General features: G+C 44.1%; 4 protein-coding genes across 5 annotated transcripts in view; 2 read left to right on the top strand and 2 right to left on the bottom strand.

The window, feature by feature from the left end:
- Positions 1-7,729, top strand: part of LOC108087886 (choline O-acetyltransferase) — a 28,970-nt gene extending 21,241 nt beyond the window's left edge. The window contains exons 5-9 of the mRNA XM_017185464.2: positions 2,647-3,408; positions 4,549-4,956; positions 5,303-5,449; positions 5,520-5,720; positions 5,939-7,729. Coding sequence (XP_017040953.1) covers positions 2,647-3,408; positions 4,549-4,956; positions 5,303-5,449; positions 5,520-5,720; positions 5,939-6,136 — 1,716 coding nt within the window. The 3' untranslated portion in view covers positions 6,137-7,729. The remainder of the gene's footprint in view (positions 1-2,646; positions 3,409-4,548; positions 4,957-5,302; positions 5,450-5,519; positions 5,721-5,938) is intronic.
- On the bottom strand, positions 1,179-2,117 carry LOC108087933 (peritrophin-55). Its single transcript, XM_017185521.2, has 2 exons — positions 2,036-2,117; positions 1,179-1,964 (listed from the first exon to the last, which is right to left on the bottom strand). Exons 1-2 carry the CDS (start codon positions 2,040-2,042, stop codon positions 1,303-1,305), a joined length of 669 nt encoding a protein of 222 aa, XP_017041010.1. The 5' UTR covers positions 2,043-2,117; the 3' UTR covers positions 1,179-1,302.
- Positions 7,284-8,413, top strand: LOC108087935. The gene is made up of 3 exons (XM_017185523.2): positions 7,284-7,369; positions 7,997-8,063; positions 8,138-8,413. Exons 1-3 carry the CDS (start codon positions 7,337-7,339, stop codon positions 8,347-8,349), a joined length of 312 nt encoding a protein of 103 aa, XP_017041012.1. The 5' UTR covers positions 7,284-7,336; the 3' UTR covers positions 8,350-8,413.
- Positions 8,414-8,449: 36 nt separating this feature from the next.
- On the bottom strand, positions 8,450-19,177 carry LOC108087931 (mitogen-activated protein kinase kinase kinase 4). 2 transcript variants are annotated; one of them, XM_017185518.2, is made up of 8 exons: positions 18,684-19,177; positions 14,170-14,367; positions 12,760-13,547; positions 12,428-12,701; positions 12,111-12,365; positions 9,328-12,052; positions 8,769-8,948; positions 8,450-8,710 (listed from the first exon to the last, which is right to left on the bottom strand). In XM_017185518.2, the coding sequence occupies exons 1-8, from the start codon at positions 18,902-18,904 to the stop codon at positions 8,627-8,629; spliced, it is 4,725 nt and encodes a 1,574-aa protein (XP_017041007.1). In that variant the 5' UTR covers positions 18,905-19,177; the 3' UTR covers positions 8,450-8,626. The 2 variants fall into 2 exon arrangements, with proteins under 2 accessions (XP_017041007.1, XP_017041008.1); XM_017185519.1 differs by lacking the exon at positions 18,684-19,177 and adding an exon at positions 15,090-15,826.
- Between the last annotated feature and the right edge of the window lie 340 nt (positions 19,178-19,517).

Below are 19,517 nucleotides of genomic sequence, written 5' to 3'. Positions count from 1 at the left end.
CGCTGCTAGATTAATTCGTGTCTTGTCGCCCGGGTGCGAAATTGAAATCAGCAATGCCAACCAACCAGCCAAGCAATGCCTAATTGCGCCTTGGATTCGTCGCCCCCGAAACTTTCGGTAATCTCGGCCAGATAAGGCCGGGGCGGAAACTATTCCGAGTTCCACTTGCGAGGCTCCCCGATTCGCGGAAAGAACTTCTGGGAACTTCTCATTCCGGGTGTCATGTCAATTAGCATCGCAGCTAGATCATCTCGGGAGGCGGAGATCACTGGTAATGACCTCATGGCGTTTTCTGCCGAACTCAAGTTCTTTTCTGGTACTTTATCTCTGGCAAGAAGATAGCAGGTGTTCCTCGTTGTCGTTTTGGGGAACCACTGCCATCACCCTGAAACTCTTGCATTTTAAATGAACTATTTTTTTAAAGCCCTGTAAGGTTTTTAATATTCCAAATGATTATAATAAAGAAGCTTAGAAATTAATTTCTTTAAGTTGAAAGTTTATTTTTAAATACTGAAGAAGAAATCTAACAAGATTTTCGTAGCTATATAAAAAGTAAAGCGATATTTAAACGGAATTCAATAAAATAATTAAAATCTATAGACATAGTGCTAATGAATTTTGTAACTACCTGAAATTATTTTCTTGTGTTTTCAAGCTTCTTGTGCATTAACCTTTTTCCATTTTTATATTGTACAACGAATAGTTCAAACCTACTACTATTTCAAACCCTTATTTAACAGATAAAAAATTTATTATGTTTACTTATTACATAGAAACATTTTATAGCATATCATATCTTTTATCAGAATTTGTTGCATAATTTTTTACCATAGCCAAAACTGATTTTTATCAGGCTATCAAGCCGTTCGATATCATGCTGTAACACTAAAAATCAAGATATAGAATGCCTATTTAAGTTTCTTACGTGAGAGGACTAACCCAATAGCTCAGTTCCAACAGCCAATTCCTATCAATGCTCCACCTTTTCACTTTAATTGGACATTATCGTATTCGGGTGTCAATGGCGGCGTATAAAAAATATTCCGTGAATAACAAGAAATCGCAATCAATTACCCATTTTCGACTCTCTCTTTCTTTGCGGCGATAAGGAATTTCTGGAAACAACAACAGCCACTCCCCCGAACTCCCGATTCCCCCCGAGAAATGTGATCGAACGTGGCTGCCAGTTAGATATTTAATTACTTCAAGTTGCTATTTAGAGTAGTGAATGAAATTCCGCTTGCTGAACGATGGGCATTGAACTGGCGGTCGGAGTCGGAATGCTAGAATCCTTTGGGGATTCTAGGCGGTGGCCGGCTTCTTCTGGACCTTGCTGGGCGGCGTCGGCTTCTTGGCGGCCTTGGCGGGAGTGGGAGGAGCTGGCTTCTTGGCCGCGACGGTCTTCTTGGCCGCGGCGGACTTGGTGGGCACGGGGATCTTCGTTGGCTTCTTGGGAACGGGCGCCACGTTCTTGGAAACCTGAACGGTGGGTGGGGTTGGTGGCTCTGGGGCGGGAGTGGGTGGAATGGGGTGAATCTCAGCCTCCTCCTCGTGGTGCTCATGGTGGTGTTCGCTGTGCTCGCTGTGCTCCTTGTGCTCGTGGTGTTCGTGGTGCTCGTGGTGCTCCGGGGTCTCGTTCTCCAGCTGAGACAGTCCAGAGATCACTGGTGGCGCATCATCGATGAGCAGCTGGGTGACGGGAGCAGCGGTGGGCAGAACATTCATTGGTGGAGCCGGGATGTAGTGGCGTGGTGGCACGCACTGCTGCAGGACGAAGGTGAAGACCTCTCCGGCGGGACAGTGGACCGTCAGCTGGGTGCCGTTCACGCTGGGACACACATAGTACTCCGAGTTGCTGTGGTAGCTCGGCCAGCGGATGCTGATCTCGGAGCGGGCGCACTGCAGCTTGTAGTCCATGCGGGCCTGGCTCAAAGCCAAAAGGCTGAGAAGGGTCAATGCGAATGCTGGCAGGATCAAAGGAAGTATTTTTTACTTATATAGAAATATTCCATATCAGTATAATTGTAGATACTACCTTTCATTTCTTGGCTGGGTCCGTGACTGGTTATCCGTGATTGTTCAAGGGAACCTGTGGTACTACTCTGTCTTCGGTCCAATTGCCATTATATATACCTCCCAACATCTTGCTATCAGCGATCAGTAATCAGTTGTCTCCGATCTTCGAGTGATTCTTTGTGATAATTGTTCAGGCCGCTCCCAAAAGTTTCCCAAATTTCGTAGCTAATTGAATTTGTGTCGAACACGAAGAGGAAATAGCGATCTCTAACGCGATTTTCATGTTCGACCTTTCCCTCAAAAAAGTGCGTAAACATATTTAAATTTTTGTTTAAAATTCAGATATTCAATCAGTTAGGAAAAAAAATAGCAAGTGAAAAATAATGAAAATACTAAAATAATTCTAAAAGCTGTTATTTTGAAGTCTTCCTTAAATTATATTTTCATTACATTTTATTTGTTTTGTTTGTTTCTATTAACAAATATATATTTTAATTTTTTTAATTGAATAATTTTAATAAAATGTTTATTAACTGTTTGCTTCACTTTAATGTTTTACTCGAACACTACAGATTTGGATATCTTTATAATGTCTTGTTTATAATGACTTGAAAATCACTTCTTTGGCAGGCTTACTACTACTGGCTGAACGAGATGTACATGGACGTTCGCATCCCCTTGCCGATCAACTCGAATCCGGGCATGGTGTTCCCGCCGCGTCGCTTCAAGACAGTCCACGATGTGGCCCACTTTGCTGCCCGCCTGCTGGACGGCATCCTCAGCCACAAGGAGATGCTGGACAGCGGGGAGTTGCCACTGGAGCGAGCCGCCTCCCGGGAGAAGAACCAACCGCTGTGCATGGCGCAGTACTACCGTCTGCTGGGATCCTGTCGTCGACCAGGAGTCGAGCAGGACTCGCAGTATCTGCCGTCGCGGGAGCGACTGAACGACGAGGATCGGCACGTGGTGGTCATCTGCCGCAACCAGATGTACTGCGTCGTCCTGCAGGCCAGCGATCGTGGCAAGTTGTCCGAGAGCGAGATCGCCTCGCAGATCCTCTATGTCCTCAGCGATGCCCCCTGCTTGCCCGCTAAGCCAGCTCCAGTGGGTCTCCTGACCGCCGAACCAAGGAGCCGGTGGGCCCTCGACCGGGAGATGTTGCAGCAGGACGAGCGCAACCAGCGCAACCTCGAGCTCATCGAGACCGCCCAGGTGGTGCTCTGCCTGGACGAACCCCTCGCTGGGAACTTCAATGCACGCGGTTTCACCGGTGCCACGCCCACTGTCCACAGGGCCGGGGATCGGGACGAGACGAACATGGCCCACGAGATGATCCACGGCGGAGGCAGTGAGTACAACTCCGGGAACCGATGGTTCGACAAGACCATGCAGGTGAGATTGTTAAAATAAGTATAAACCTCTTTTACCCTTAAAGATTGTTGATTTACAAAAGTAAATATAAGATAATTATTTTATTTTATTTCAATGAAAAATCATAATATTTTATCAACATATTTTTTATGAATTAACAAAATTAGTATAAGCAAAGGTCGCTAAATATTTTTGTAAGCTGTAATACTCAGAAATTACTCATACGCAAGGTTGACTTTTATAAAAAGTCTACAGTTTTAATCTTATCTATACTAATATTATAAAGAGGTAAAATTTGTTTGTTTGTTTGTTTGTTTGTTTGTTTGTTTGTTTGTTTGTTTGTTTGCAGGGAATAGGCTCCTGAACTACTGGTCCGATTTAAAAAATTCTTTCACCGATAGAAAGCTATATTATCGTGGAGTTAAATAGGCTATAATTTATTTTGAAAAAATTAAGGATCCGTAAGAAAATTGCAGTATTGTCGCATATAAAGTGAGTTGCTACCTCATCACACTGACAAACACGCTCCCTTAGCATTTTAACTCAATTTTTGTGTTCACTGTGAAATTGTGAAAAAAAAGAATTTTTATTCAATTTAAGTTGAACTGTGAAAATTATGTTGAACGTGCATTTGAGGATTAATTCACCATTCTGTCCATAGTCCAAAATGCTTAGAGGACGACGTGCAAACATTGGCCGCAGACATCCAAGCCAGCAACAAGTATATTCACAAAACTTAAGCGAAGAAAGACAAATGAGCACATGGAGATCATTGGCATCATTCAATCGCTTGGTATTCCAATATGATCCCACTGCGAAATACAGTGATAATGAAAATTTAGATATTGGACCAATGGCGACTATATACCGATATTGCAGTGCGTTAAAGTTTAAAAGAGAAACGGCTGGATTGTGCTGCGCAAGTGGAGAAGTCAAACTGGAAAAGTGTTAAATAACCATCGTTCTATACTTCCATATATTTGAAAAATGTTGCAACATTGACTTTTATGTTGTTAAATTGTGTTGACCAGCGAAGCGGACACAGGCCCTCTAGTTTACAATATAAGAGCAAATTTTATATTATTCAAATATAAACGTATATATCTTTTAACTTTTCTATAACTATTGTGAAAAATAAATTATTTTTAAACGAAATCCTAGCTCATTATTTGCACCGATGGAACTTGGGGCCTGTGCTACGAGCACTCCTGTTCCGAAGGCATTGCTGTAGTCCAACTGCTGGAGAAGATCTACAAGAACATCGAGGAGCACCCGGATGAGGACAATGGGCTGCCGCAACACCACTTGCCACCTCCGGAACGTTTAGAGTGGCATGTTGGCCAGCCAATACAGTTGCGTTTCACTCAGGCAGCTCAGACCGTGGACAAATGCATCGATAACCTGGACTTCTACGTGTACCGCTACCAGAGCTACGGCAAAACCTTCATCAAGTCGTGTCAGGTCAGTCCGGATGTGTACATCCAGTTGGCCCTCCAACTGGCCCATTTCAAGCTCTATGGACACCTGGTTGCCACCTACGAAAGTGCATCCACACGGCGATTTCTGCATGTGAGTATGCATAATAAATATATTGCTAATGCTGATTAATAAACAAAAAAGGGCTCTCAAAATATCATCAATTTTATAAATTATGAGAATATTGTTGCATTATGTTGCAGTAATCATACAAATATTTCCAAGACTATTTTATCACCTTCAACAATATTTTTTTGAATACAAGTTTTCATTTGATAAATAAAATGGTATATAATTATTAATTATTAATAATTAATTATATTTTATATTTGTTTTCAAATTATGTAGAAATAATTTTTAAGTTCGTTTCATTCGTTTTCTGATTTCTGGCATATTTCTCATAACTTCATTCATCTGATCTCCTCAAAATCCTTTCCAGGGTCGAGTGGACTGCATCAGAGCCGCCAGCACGGAGGCGTTGGAGTGGGCCAAGGCCATGTGCCAGGGCGAGGGCGCCAATGTTCCCCTGGAGAGCGATAGGGAGGACGAGGAGGAGTCACGCAAGGTCAAGTTTAGCATTTACAGTGTGGGTATTCCGACGAGTGGGTGTACCCACCACAGCCGAATGAGTAACTTATATTCGCTGCCACCCACAGAAGGATCATCTGCGTGAGCTGTTCCGCTGTGCCGTCGCCCGCCAAACGGAGGTGATGGTGAAGAACATCCTGGGCAACGGCATTGACATCCCGCTCCTCGGCTTGAGGGAGGCCAGCATAGAAGTCACCGGCGAGATGCACGAGCTTTTCAAGGACGAGTCCTACAACATCTCGCAGTGCTTCCTGCTCTCCACCAGTCAGGTAGTTACGAGCCATTAGGTCCTTGTTCTCGCGTGACTCCATGCAGATATGCACCACTTTGCACTTAACCACCTATGCACCACCTAATCCATTCTTGCACCACAGCACCACTGAGCACTATGGCAAAAGTAGGTAAAAGCTAGAAAATATTGCACATTGCGGTTTCCCTTTAAAGGTCTAAGGATCGTTTTAATACCTTCTTGATAATACCCTCCTAGGTGGCCTGCACCACGGATAGCTTCATGGGCTACGGACCAGTGACGCCACGTGGTTATGGCTGCTCCTACAATCCACAGCCGGAGCAGATCGTCTTCTGCGTGTCGGCCTTCTATTCCTGCGAGGACACGAGTGCCTCGCGATATGCCAAGTCGCTGCAGGACTCGCTGGACATAATGCGTGATCTGCTGCAAAATTAGGAGAGCAGATACCCCCAATCCAGCAGATACCCCCAAAAATAAAGGAGGGGCAAACATACAATACATATCAGTAAATGTACCTTAGCAGGTTAGCGAACGAAACTAAGTAAGTGTAACTAGCGATCGCCCGGGCGTTTCATTTTGTGACCAAGCACCACCAAGCGAGCCACCCAACGAGGGGTGGGATGGAGGATCCGAGGGATCGAGGAGGAATACGATTACGATATCGAAAACTAAAGTCAATCACTATCAAGTTGAGACAGAAACTATACGCAACCCATTCGCTTTACATATCCGTTTACCTAAGTATCCTCGTAGTTGAAGTTAGAGCAACTCTAGTCAATTAAATGTTTTAGAGCCATTTTATGCGCAAACTGTTAGTGCTGTTATCTAAGTGTGTTACTTGTGCAATTTAAATTATGAGTGTTATACTAATTCACATGCTACCCAAATTAGCTGAGCTTACCAACTTGTTTACCCTAACTTACTGTACGCGAATTATGGGGCACAGGCCCACGAGTATGCAATACTTTTCGTTACGAGCGTTGAGTTTTGAATTCGTTATATAGGTGTTACAAAAGATACTAGCTAAAACATATACTAAAAGTACTCTCTATGCTTGTTACTGCAATTTCGTTGTTGTTCGTTTGAGAATTTATTAGGAAATTATATAGTGTCTGTTGAGATATTTCCATATACTTCGTGTTTTAGAGAGCAAATGGTATACCGTAACTAAAGGCTTTTTGGATGAATATATATGTACAACCCGTAACAATATGAAAAACGTAGAGGAATATATAGAGAATATCGAGCCTTAACCGCTTAAATAGAGGCAGGTTTAATATATGTATATTATTTTACGTTAAAAAAAACTAAATAAAAAAATTATAAAAGTATATAACTGAATTGTGTCCATATATTGTCGACAACGGAAAAATGTTTTAAAAAATAGCATCAAAGTAAACATGACAGTTTTGTTAAAAAAGAGATCTCAAATAATTTAAAATTACGTAAACTTATTAATAAAACTCGACAAGCAATCAGTGTTGCATCATTTACTTCTTATCGGTTATATTTTTTTAGCGGTTAAGGATCGAAATAATGTACGCGTATAGACTTGAGACGTAACAATACATATCAATAAATTTATATACACCCCAGGAAGGCAAGAAGAAGAGATTGAGATTGCAGCTAACCTATATGTGTTTGTCTGTTCAAGCCGTTAGTGAAAACGTATGTTTGGATGGCGATTCCAAGCCATCAATATTCTACAAAAATATATACATAAATATTATACGTATGTTATTTACAAGAGAAATTATATGAGAAACGTTAAAGGACAACCAGATACATATATCAAACTAGTTGCTGTGTTCATTGTTGCTATATATGTATGATTATCTTCTAAACTGTTAACCGAACTATCGCTACAAACTATCCAATCCTATCTGTCCTGTATTCAATCTGTGTATTATTGCGTTACCTTACTGTTTGTCGTTAAGTTTGAATTGTTTTCATGGCCAAGAGCCGCAATTAATGTATGCAAAAATAATCACGAACCGAATAAAATAAAATAAATGCATTACAAATCAAGACCATTTATTCCTGACCTACAATTGATCTGCCGGTGAATGAAAATTCTCCTACATATATTTGCTTACGGCTGCGGAGGCTATATTCGTCATATTTTTCACGCTACCTTCCAAGAATAGATAAATCGCCTTCCGCTTAAAACAGTCATCCAAAGGCGCAGTTCTTAATATCCAAGTGAGGTCGATAAGAGACCAATGATAATCCACTAGCAGATAGTAGTTTAAAAAATTAATTAAAAATATACAAAATAACCCCATGGCCAAGCAGGTTAGAATAAAAAGGCCTGGACGCCAACAACCCGTCAACAGTTTCATTCGCGACGTCAACATGAAGTGTAAGTATGCAAAAAGGAGTAACAACCAGTAGAACCCGTGGAATATCTGGCTAACGCCTCTCAACCCGTTGCAGACTTCAACTTGCTTCTAAGCCTGTGCCTGGTGTTCATGCTGTGCTCCTCGTGGGTCGCCGCCTTCTCCAGCCTCTCCCCTCCGGATCCAACCCCACCGATTGGTGCTCCTGTCGACGGTGACGGAAGCTCTACTTTCTCCGGACCGCCGAATGCCCCAAGTACGCAGGTCACGCCGGAGGTTTCCACCATCTATCCAAATTACGCTGTTTAGGGCCGTCGACAAGTTATGAATTAAAAATTCAACAGCAATTATAATTAAATACGTGTAATCTTCACTTGCATTAAATGACTTGGGATACGGAACGACAGGCTTTTGATAATTTTATACGGGTTATATATTGTCCAACATAAAACTAGGCGTGGCCTTTAAGATAGTCGACATTCACATAAATTAGACACAAAACAAACTGCGCACCGTTGTACATATGCATCATATGTACGGGTGAGTCAAAAAACGGAGGTTTAAAAAGTACAAGTCCAGGCAGCAATTAGCTGCTGGTCGCCACATTCCGCCGGAAGGATCCGCGCACCTGCATCTGCAGCTGCTCGCTGCTGCACTCATCTCGACCGTACTGCATATAAAACCAATATTAATAATTTACATTCAGAAGGGGAAGAATCAGTGTCTACCTTGCAAAAATTGTGTTCCAACAGTTCCACAGCGGTTAAACGCCTTTTCGGGTCGTGCTGCAGACAATGATCGATGAAGTCATGTCCTTCCTGGGAGAGACTCTCTGGCGCCTGTGGCTTCTCGCCCATGCCCACCTTGAACATAATCTGGAAGTTGGAATCGAACTGGGCCCAAGGACGCTGTAAAAGAAAAGGAACGATAATTTATTAACAAGAAATGAATCCTTATGGATATAATTAGGAATCCAACTTAATTAAGTTAATGCATATGGTTAATACTTGATATTAACCATTTATATCCCAATACACACATTAATCCATTCAGTTTGAAAAGTTAGATACCCTTAGATAAGTGCAAATTAAGTGTCATAGTAAACTATACTACAATTTATGAATTCTTTTAGTGATCTATTCAGATTGGATCAAATTAATTTATACACTTCTTCCTTTTAAAAAACTTTTACTACTTCGAATCGCAAATAACCAACATGGTGAAATGCACGGAAAATTACGTCGCGCAGTCATGCTTATCTACAATTCCATAGTGTAAAGCACTCACCTTGCCCGAGGCCATCTCGACAACCACGCAGCCCACCGACCAGATATCGGCGGCTCTGCCATGGCCATCGCTGTTGGTCTTCGTAAAGACCTCCGGTGCCATGTATGCCTGGGTGCCCACGTAGCCCTGCAGCTCGCCGGGCACGGTGGTGTGCGCCTGGATCTTGACCGCCGATCCGAAATCGCCCAGCTTCAGGCTGTTGCTGCCGTCCACGAGGAAGATGTTTGCAGTCTTGATGTCGCGATGCACGATGCCGTGCTTGTGCAGCTCGGACACACCAGCCAGCAGCTGGGCGGTGAAGCGTCGGGCAAGGGCCTCCGGTAGATTGCCAGTCAGCTCCACGAGCGATTCAAGCGTGCCTTCGGAGCACAGCTCCATGAAGATGAGCAGCTCCTCGCGGTGCACCTCGATGCCGTAGTAGCGCACCAGGTTTTTATGCTTGATTCCCTCCAGGATCTTTAGCTCCTCGGCCACGTTCTTCAGTGCCCGCGTCTCGCCCGGTTGGATTGCGATCTCTTTCATGGCCATCAGCTCACCCGTGTTGTTATTCACCGCCGTGTACACCTTGCCAAAGCGTCCCTGGCCGATTTTAATGCCGCGATGCCAACGGAAGTGGACGCTACGTGCTCTTATGTGCACTTTGTCGCTGGAGTTGAGGGACTTCACCTGACCAATCAATCTGCGTTCGCGCAGTCCGTCCTCCAGATCCATGTCCAAGCGATTAACTGCATCTCTGACTCGTTCTTGCCGCAATGCCAGCGGCGTGCTCTCTATGCTGCCCTTTCCAGAAGAAGCTGGCGTTGGCGGCGTCTGCGGCACCAGCAGTCGCAGCTCGCCATTTGAACTCCTCTGGCAAGGAGTGTCCACATAATCGGCACTGTCCACGGAACTGAACGTGTTTCCAGACTGCTGCAGCAGATCCTCCTTTAGACTGAACTGCGGATGAAGGAGCTTGTTGTACGGCGGCGACTGCAGTGGCGGCGTATTCGGATTGAGCACCATGCCAGCGGACATGGGAGTCCGAGTGGGTGTACGGGAGCGCGAGGTGGCCGGCGACGAGGTCTTGCGGGTGCGTGGCGATGCCTTCTTCTTGGCAACCTTTTCCGGTTCCGAGGTGATGCCAATCACGTGCGAGATACACCGATCCATTTGCTGCTTCAACGCCTCGAATTCGCCATCGTCCAGGTGTTGGGTGATCTGCGGATCACAGGCAAGAATCAGGAACTCCAATCCCTGGGAAGCCCAGCGAGGGCGCATGCCCCGTCCACGTTCGCAACGCTCCATGACAAAGTGCATCCACATCTTGGCGTAGGCGATAATGCCCAAAGCCAAATCAACCGTATGAGCCCCGCTGTCTTTTTGGTCCATGATCCTCTGCTCAAATAATCTGATTACGTCCTTGTGGTACTCGAACCCAAACTTGTAGCCCTGGTGAAGGATCTCGCGGGTTCGCGACAGCACCGCCTGCTTGTCCTGCTCGTCCAAATCCCGCATGTTGCTCAAGCAGCAACGCTTTTGCACGCCCTCGATAATCGCCGTCAGCTTGTTGCGCACCTGCAAGACATCCTGCTGCAGCAACTTAAACGCCGCCTTCACGTCCGAGCAGATGAAATCGTGCTGCTGGTTGGCCACGTCGTGCTCGTAGTGCTCGCGATGGAAGTCCGTTGTCTCCACGTCGCGGCAGAAGGTCTTGGCAAAGAAGAGCACCTTTATGGATCGCTCCCGCTCAACAGTTAACAGGGATTGCGTTTCCCGGCAGATGGTCAGCAGCTGCCACTTGACCTCCTCGCTGTCATCAGTCTCGGCAGTGCCATCGATCTGGTGGTCCAGCTCCACGGTTCGCTTCACCAGTCGTTCCGAAATGTTCCGCAACAATTTGCTGATGATGCCGCAGAACTTCTGCGAGGCCAGCGTGTGCATGCCCTTGATCATGGGACTAATGAGCTTGGTGAACATCCACTCCTTCTCCAGCACGGACTTCTGGTTGCCCTCCGGAACGGCAACCAGCACCAGCTGGTCAATGTACTCCAAGTACAGCTCAAACGTCTTTCGCACCGTCGCGTCATAGTGATTCAGAATGCTAATGTAGCTGCCCAATTCCGCCTCGTTCTCCACCAGTGCTGTGGTTATGTGCCGTTGGTAGCGCTCCCGATGGGTCAATGCCAGGGTCAGGCCCTCCCTCAGCTCCTTCATCAACTGCTCCAGACTCAGGGGATTCGGTCGCACTGGTCGCGTCTCGAGACGCATGCGCAGGAACTCGTGCATGAACTGCAACGGAATGCCGCTCAGGAATACAAAGGTGGGAATGTACGAGGGCAGATTGATCGATTGCGCTTCCTCACTCCAATAGCCGTAGGTGCGTAGTTCCACGACCTGCTCGCGGCTGATTTGTGGATCTAGTCGTGGCACGTCCTCCTCAATAGCTTCCGAGTCCAATTCGTAGTCGAAATCCTCCGCTCCCGGTTTCTCCAGAGCAATGTGCGCCTTGTACAACGCAACGTTATGCAGCTTGTGGAGAAAAGCCAGCGACTTGGCGAGTCCACGACTCTTAAGCACATTCTCTATGAACTTGCGATACAACCCTGTGGACTGCTCTCCAGTTCCATTGTTGCTGCAAGTACCCAAGGGCTCCACGCTGAAGATGTTGATGTCGTGCATCGATCCCTTGCGCATGTGGCCGTGTGAGCACTCGCTGGACAACTGGCTGATCTCCGTGGAGGTGGATCTGAAAGAGTATTTTAATTATATATATTTTCTTAGGGTTTTTAACTTGATCCACTCACTCATTACTACTTGACGTCTCGCCAGGCACATGGGTTGCATCGTTTAGCATGAACTGCACCTTGTGGCAGGGCGTCACACTTCCGTTGCGACAGCCCTTACGCGAGGCGGATCCTGCCACACTGGGCGGTTTCGATGAATCCATCGAGTTAACCGCCGAATCATCGTTTTCCACACCCGAGGCAGACGAACTGCCGCTGTCCGATGCGATGTAGGATGATGTGCAGACGGGCCAAGAGAACTTTTCATCCTGCAGCCTGCAACAATATTTATTGCTTAGTTTTGTGCCAACAAGAATAAGATAAATCCCCTTTCTTACCTGGCCAGAATCTTTCCCAAAATACTGAGCTTCAATTTGTTTTGCTTGGTAATGTTATACCATAAGCACATGGACTTGATGCGACCCACAAAGCTTTGCGACTTGTATATGGGATGCAGGGCGCCCATGGCCTGCGAGGAGGGATACAAAGCCTCGGCAGCTTCCAGTCGCGTCAGCATGCCCTCCACCTCGCGCAGAGCTAACTCCTGATGATCCATGCAATCCTTGCAGTACAGAGACATGCAGCCTTGGCACATTTTGCTGGGCAAAGGAGCTAAAAGAGAGTTGGGGATTGAATAAAGAATTAAATTGCGAGGATTTGGCAGACTTACAACTGGCATTCGAGTTGCTGTCGGAATGGATGCCGCTGTCCAGGCTAATCAAACTCGGTTCGCGGCGGTAGCGCGGCTGGAACTTGTAGTTAATGATGTGGGTAAGGAGTTCAGAGACACCTTGTCGCGCTTCGAACAGGTACTTGTCCTGCTGCTCCACAGTTCTGTCGGCTTGCCAGGCTTGCAGCTCCAGCCAGATGAGATCCTTTAGCTCCGTCTGCCAGGTGTGCTCCTCTTGGGAGAGCTTGGCATCCTGTCGGTCGACGCTGCCCAGCTTAATTAGATTGGCGAACGTCTCGTGGAAGTCCTTTCGTTTCCCCAGTCCAGCGGTGGCCCTTCCATCGCTCCTCAACATTCCAGCAGGAAGTTGTGCTGCAAAGGCCAATGGCGGCGCCGAAGAGCGATAGCCAATTGGACGCGAAGACACGCAGCGGTAGCGATTGCAGCTCTCTACCACCTTGGAGGCTATTCGCAGTGGTATCGGCGGCGCCGCCTCCGAGCTGAGCGGCATGATCTGGTCCAGAGACTCAAGGGGATGGGCAGTCTCGTGAAAGCTGCTGCCCCGCGGAGGCGCCACCGCCGTCGTGGCCAGCGAGTTTTTCATCTCGCGCTCGGAGTCGCGGAGCAGCGACTGCAGTCGCTTGTCCGTCCGCTTGTTCTCCTCATTGACGAACATCTCGTTAAGCAGGGCGCAATCCATGGTGTTGCGCCGCAGGACGCGGGATCGAGCCATTCTGGTGTTGCCCTTCTTGGGAGTACCTCCCACACTGGCCGGTAAGTCTGCGGAACTAAAATATGTGGATTAAAAAGGGATCGATGGAAAATATTAGAGCTGAGCTCACGGTTGTCATACTAAATCATTTAAATTTCATCTTTTTTTTGGCTTCGTTTATAACCACTTAATCAGAAAATGACTTTAATAATTTGAATAAAAAACAATTGCTAAGATTAAAATGTATTCCATATATTTTTAAAGCTATTACTTATTAGATTAAAAAAGAAACATAAAATTAATCTTGAGTTAACTTATTAACGACAATTTTGGAATAAAAAATACAAAAAGTACAAAAAAGGTTAAAATAATAATAATTGATAATTCCTAATTTAAATTTTTAAAAGTCTAAATTCATATCTTTTTGGCATGACCTTTATATGATTCCCAATAAGACCTTCCAATATTTTCGAATGACAACTGTGGTTGCAGGGATGACATCAGCCATAGAGATGGCACTATCAGGTGCAGCATATGGTAGCATATGGCCATTTAGAGCAAGTGCTTTCGGCACTATTCCCGATCACGTCCCTAGCACGGACTCAAACCCTTATCGCATCCCGCCTAGTGCCATATATTATTATTCATGTATCTCGGCCAGCCATATGGAGCACCCAGTAATGATTGTCAATACTCACGCCGCCACATTGACCACCTTCTGTTTGCGTTCCCAGTCGCGGTTCTTGATTTTTAGCCTGGTTCGAGGTGGGGTAGTCCCAAACGTCTCATAGTGGGCCAGCTCGTCCTCCGGCGGCATGTCCTCCTCGAGGTCTGTAATCCGACCACCTGCCATCGGCAGTGGTCGCGAAGGCGTCTGCTTGACGCGGTACTCCACTCTGCAAGATAAAAATACAGATGAACACGAGGTTGGATGTCATGGCCGGTAGTCTATTCGTGGTAATCTGGAGTTGGGGGCTTGTCCTAATTGTTTCGCTAATTGCAACGGCGGACAAGTGCCGCCTAATCGCCGATAACATAGATAAATACACCGACTGCACTCGGAAAAAACTTGAAATAAACATTTGCGATGCTCTAAAAAAGATTTACTTTACATTTTATTGCTTGCAGTTGGTTATTTTAAAAGCAAAAATTGAAGTTGGTAGGCTTTCATAAAAATTATAGGTATTCCATTCGTTGCAATTTTATTCTTCCGCATTCTTTAGCTTTTTCATAAAAAATTAAGCTAAACGTTATATAACTCATCTTTACCTATGCACTTCCTTAGATTACTTCAAAATTGGTATTTACAGCATAGTTTTGAAATATGTTGATAACCTACCAATTTCAAATGTTTTTTTTTCGTGCATTACATGAAATTGGTTGCTATATGGATGGGAATGACGAGTGAGGAGTTTTAGTTGGGACATTGTTATCTTATCTGACTGCTGCTGTTGCTGCAGACAGCCGCATGTCACGCTTGCGATTATGCTCTAATTTGAGCAGAGGTTTGATTTATTCTAGACCAAAAAAAAAGCCAACATTGGCTGGCAATTAATCGTGTGATTGTTGAGCCAATCGCGCCACACTTTTCATCAGCAAATTTGCGAAATTCACTTACTTCTTCCGACGCATTTTGCGTGCAGCTTGGGGAATCAGAGTTTCTCGAGTCCAATAGCTCCAAAACCGGCAGAAATCAGCGAGTCGCAGCGAAACGAGAAAACTTTAGAGTGCAGGCCTCTTCTTGTTTTCGTTTTCCCCACTGGTTGATAGTGCCGTGAGTTTAAACTGTGTTTTATTGCCGCGATCGAGGGCTGTTATTATTTTCAGACTCTCCGGTGGGTGCCAGAGCGAGATCGGGAGTCCCACAGCCAATTTATGTACATCTAATTGCTCGGCACAACCCACTCCGGGGACAAAAACAACGGCGGAACGAGCTGAGAGTCAATAAAAAAAATCAACAGCTCACAATTATAAAGCTGATGGAGAGAACTTTAGACGCGGGGCAGCGAACGATGACTGGACGATCCCCGGCACCCGGTTCCCTTTCCCGATCGGTGGAATCTTTCTGGGGGGTTATGCACTATCTCCCACGGTAGTAGTTGTATTTTCCTGGGTTTATCACAACTGGCAAACAGGCGGCCGCACTTTGCACGCCTCACACCGAACCCTTTCGAATTTCATAACGCACCCAGTCAATTTATTAGCACTTTTAACAAGAATACACCCCATCTATTTCGCCAATGCGTATAGTATACGGATCTGTTTTTGTAATATATAACCGAGTGTGTGCCGCGACCGACGAAGCGGAGTCGCCTCCAGAAAACGACTGCTTTTCTCTGCCAACTGCCGCGAACTGAAAAGCGAGAGAGTGAGCGCCCAGCCGACGCATCCGATTGTTTACCGCCATCAGCAGAAGAGAGCAACTAGTGGGTGGCCACTTCAAAACAGAGATTACGTTTTAGCTTTTTAAAAGCCGTCGTTCCACAAATAAAATATGAGTTAATAAGACTTTACAACAGATTTTAAGTTAGCTGTTTTGATAGTATTGGTTGATAAATGGTTTTACAGGCAAGATATTATGCAATTAGGAGACAACATTAACTGATCTTGGCAACACAGGGCCCCAGAGAGATGGAGAGATAATTTGTGATAGAGAGGAGAAACTGACAGGTAAAGAGCGCAAGACGAGGTAGAGAGCCCCCAACGGGCGAGAGAGATTTATTGTGGAACGCAAGTGGCTATCTGATCGTTTGTGGGCCGCATCAGCATTTGTTTGTGGTTTGCAATTGGCTTACCCGCGCGAATATTTATTATTAATTTATAGAATTTTATTATGTACGAGCTCGTTAGCTAATTAGCAGTGTGTTTACCCAAACAGAGAACCAAAAGTGGGCGCAGAATGTTTATTCCACCAGGTGGTTAAGATACCCAGGAAAATCGAAGATATCAATTTGGATTCAGTCTATCAACTTTCTTCGTGTTAAGTGAAAATGTACCTCATTATTCAGTGGCATTTCTGTCTGGTTCTGCACTGTCACGTGACCAACGGTGCGTATACTTCATTTTCATATGACGGTTTTCTATGTTAGTTGCGCATTCGCACCGTTGTCGCCATTCAAAAGGCATTGAAAAATCAATAACACGATCGGTTAGGAATGACTAATTGATAAATTTCCTTACTGACTGATAGCTTGAGTTCGCGGGAACCAAAGTAATTGGAAAACAGGATATTGCAATGCCCTCAATAAAAGTTAACTCTCACAATTTTTGTTGTGTTCGATGTAGAAATCAAATTTTTCAAAATTATAAATAATACTTCATGATAGTTCCCTGCTATTTTCTTGAGTAAACATAGTATCTAAAAGCACATTTAAAAAAGTCTAAAATTACTGTTAATGACAGGGGCACGTGTGAGAGTGTGGGTGATGCGGAAATGTTTTTTGATGTATGTATGTACAGATATGTGTACAATGTGTACAATGTACAGGCTATAATTATGCTTATCAAACACACAAAAAACAAAAAAAAAACTGATTGTACGGCACGCATGCTAGATTGCCCAAGGAGAGGGTGAGATGGCTAAAACAGAGAGAGAGAGACAAAACCTGCAAGTTCAAGTACAAATGCCATTACAAGTGTTGCAAGAGCCCGCCCATTCGGACTTGCTCTCTCACTCACTCATTTAAAATCTCTGTCTCTCTCCTTCTCTCGGTCAAAACAGTTAGTCAAGAAACCTTCAATCATTGGAATTCCATTCATTTGGCTAGGTGACACAAAACTTTGAAACCGGAGATTTGAGAAGAAAGCGAATTCGATTTGAAAACAGAATAACGAAAGAGGTTACAAAGCAGAGTGCGCAAACGCACGTACTAAACGCGTTTTAACTTCCAATAGCCACCCCTCCGCCACCACTTCTTATAATAAACCCCTTAAAACAGGTATACCAGTTGAAGAAGAACAAGATTGGCGGCATCAAGCGAGAGATAAAGTGAAGAAAAACATACGGGTGGAGATGTGACAACTATGAATTACCCTACAACAAACATAAATGCAAGTGTGTAGTCTGTTGTATTATATCAAATATATTTAATTTTCATAAAACCTCATACCCAAATACATTGATTTTACAAACAATTATACTTACAACAATTTTATGAATAAATAAAATCTTTTTTTTATTAAAAACATATCGGTTGAAACATGTAAGTATACGTTCGGAACCTATTAGTTTTACATATTACGCAGTTTTGCCCAAATGCGATATACCCATTTCACATTTTAATAAAAGGTACGAAAAGATAGAGGGAGCCAAAGCCGGAGAGCGCGTAGCAGACGCATAAATCTCACCTAATTTCACTTAGTTTCCATAGGAGCAGGTGCTAAAAAGAATTTATTTTTGCAGCTAATTTCCTGGTAACATACGACATTCGTTTTTCCGGCGAAACCACCATTATCACTCACTCGCCCCATGAAAATCAAATTTAAACATATTATGATTAAGCCCCCACGCAAAAGGGAACACAAAAAAAAAGGTATCCGTAATTTCCTCAAGGTGAGTGCGAGTGTGTGTAAGTGTTATCAGGCCGTCAGCGTTATCAGCAAATATCTTGGAAGACTCGCAGCGGGCGAACACAAAAAAAGGCTATGATAAATGCCAAAATACACCGAAAAACGAGGCAAACAGAGTGAAGTCGAAAACTTTATACATACAGTTTACAACTTGCAATATTTGTACTTGAAAAATGTAATCTTTTTATAAAAGTAATTACTATTTATTGCCTTTTATAATAAAAATATTGTTTTAACTTTGGTAACACTCTATTAGAATACTAAAATTTTTTCGCAGTGGAACCATGCATAATTTTAATTGCGCTGCACACAAAGTGTTCAATTTCAGCCAGAATTTGCAATTTGTTGTTATATTTTTGTGTCTGTCTTGCGATTTGCTAAATTCTGGAGTTCGTTGAGCCAGCAGAAGCAAAAACAAATTTAACGTGGCCCAAAAACACGTTGTTTACGTTTAAACAATTAAAACTGGTGAAATGCGACCAAGAGAGAGAGAGAGATTGGTAGCGGGGAAAACCACAAGCAAGGCTTTGTGATAAAAAAAGAGCGAGAGAGGAAGAGAGCTGTTACGTGCCAATGCAGACTTTCTTGTTTTTGTTTGCAGTGGGGAAAACCCCAAAAATTCCGATGGTACCGGTGCGCTCACCTTGCAACATCCTCGTCGATGCTCTTTTCCCGTCGTAATCTTATGGGCGGAATAGGGGGTTGTGGTGGTAGGGTCTCCTCAGATGAAGCAGTACAATTCCCATTGCCATTTTCCTCCTCCCCGTCTTGCTTTTCCAGGTTCGTTGCCGGTGTCCTTTGCAATTGCAAACTTTGCTGCAGCGCCAGGTAATCAAGTGTCCGCCCTCTGCGCCTGTTTGACATTTTTGCAAGCCCTGTTTTTGCTCTTGTTATATTCTTGGAATTTGTAGTTCACACACACGTACACAAACATGCCTTGCTAGCCGGGCACCAACACTATCGCAGCACCAACAACACTTTAGTGAGCACGCGCCGCGTTTTTTTTTTTTTTTTTTTTGTTTTTGTTTGGCGATAATAAGATTTATTTTAATTAAACTTTCACGGCGAGCAAACACAAACGTTTAACGCGCTTGCCGACTTGGCACGCAGATAAGCTGGCGTCTTACCTGGCCAAAAACAAACAGCTGACTAACCGATGCTGCCAGATGGTGAAAGAGTTTTTTCCAAAAGCTCCTCAGCAATGATGAATTCTCTAAAAAATCCTTCAAATCGTAATATAAATTTGAATGTTTTTTTCTAGCAGAAAAAAAATCAATAGCGTACAAACTTATTCGTTTGAGTCTTAAAAAATTATATAATTTAAAGACTGCTAGTTTCCTAGGTGATATTTTTTTTTATTATGGTGCGATAACCGAATTTTAATTATAGCTGCTGTTTAATTTGTTTTCTTATTTTTGAACATTTGTTTTGGTTAAACCTTTTTGAATTAATGCTTAAGAACTTATTATGGTTTATT

Source organism: Drosophila ficusphila, unplaced genomic scaffold (genome assembly GCF_018152265.1).
Source record: "Drosophila ficusphila isolate 14025-0441.05 unplaced genomic scaffold, ASM1815226v1 contig_791, whole genome shotgun sequence".
Lineage (NCBI taxonomy): Eukaryota > Metazoa > Arthropoda > Insecta > Diptera > Drosophilidae > Drosophila > Drosophila ficusphila.
Note: the sequence above shows the minus strand (reverse complement) of the source record. Positions and strands in the feature narration are given on the sequence as shown.

Bases quoted from the DNA above. Each gene is read 5' to 3' on its own strand.
- LOC108087935 (XM_017185523.2), top strand. From the start codon at position 7,337: ATGTGTTTGTCTGTTCAAGCCGTTAGTGAAAAC. The intron at 7,370-7,996 runs GTATGTTTGGAT...ATGGCCAAGCAG, and splicing joins TTCAAGCCGTTAGTGAAAAC to GTTAGAATAAAAAGGCCTGG. The intron at 8,064-8,137 runs GTAAGTATGCAA...AACCCGTTGCAG, and splicing joins TCGCGACGTCAACATGAAGT to ACTTCAACTTGCTTCTAAGC.
- LOC108087931 (XM_017185518.2), bottom strand. From the start codon at position 18,904: ATGTCAAACAGGCGCAGAGGGCGGACACTTGATTACCTGGCGCTGCAG. The intron at 12,053-12,110 runs GTGAGTGGATCA...ATACTCTTTCAG, and splicing joins GAGACGTCAAGTAGTAATGA to ATCCACCTCCACGGAGATCA. The intron at 8,711-8,768 runs GTAGACACTGAT...TTTTATATGCAG, and splicing joins TGGAACACAATTTTTGCAAG to TACGGTCGAGATGAGTGCAG.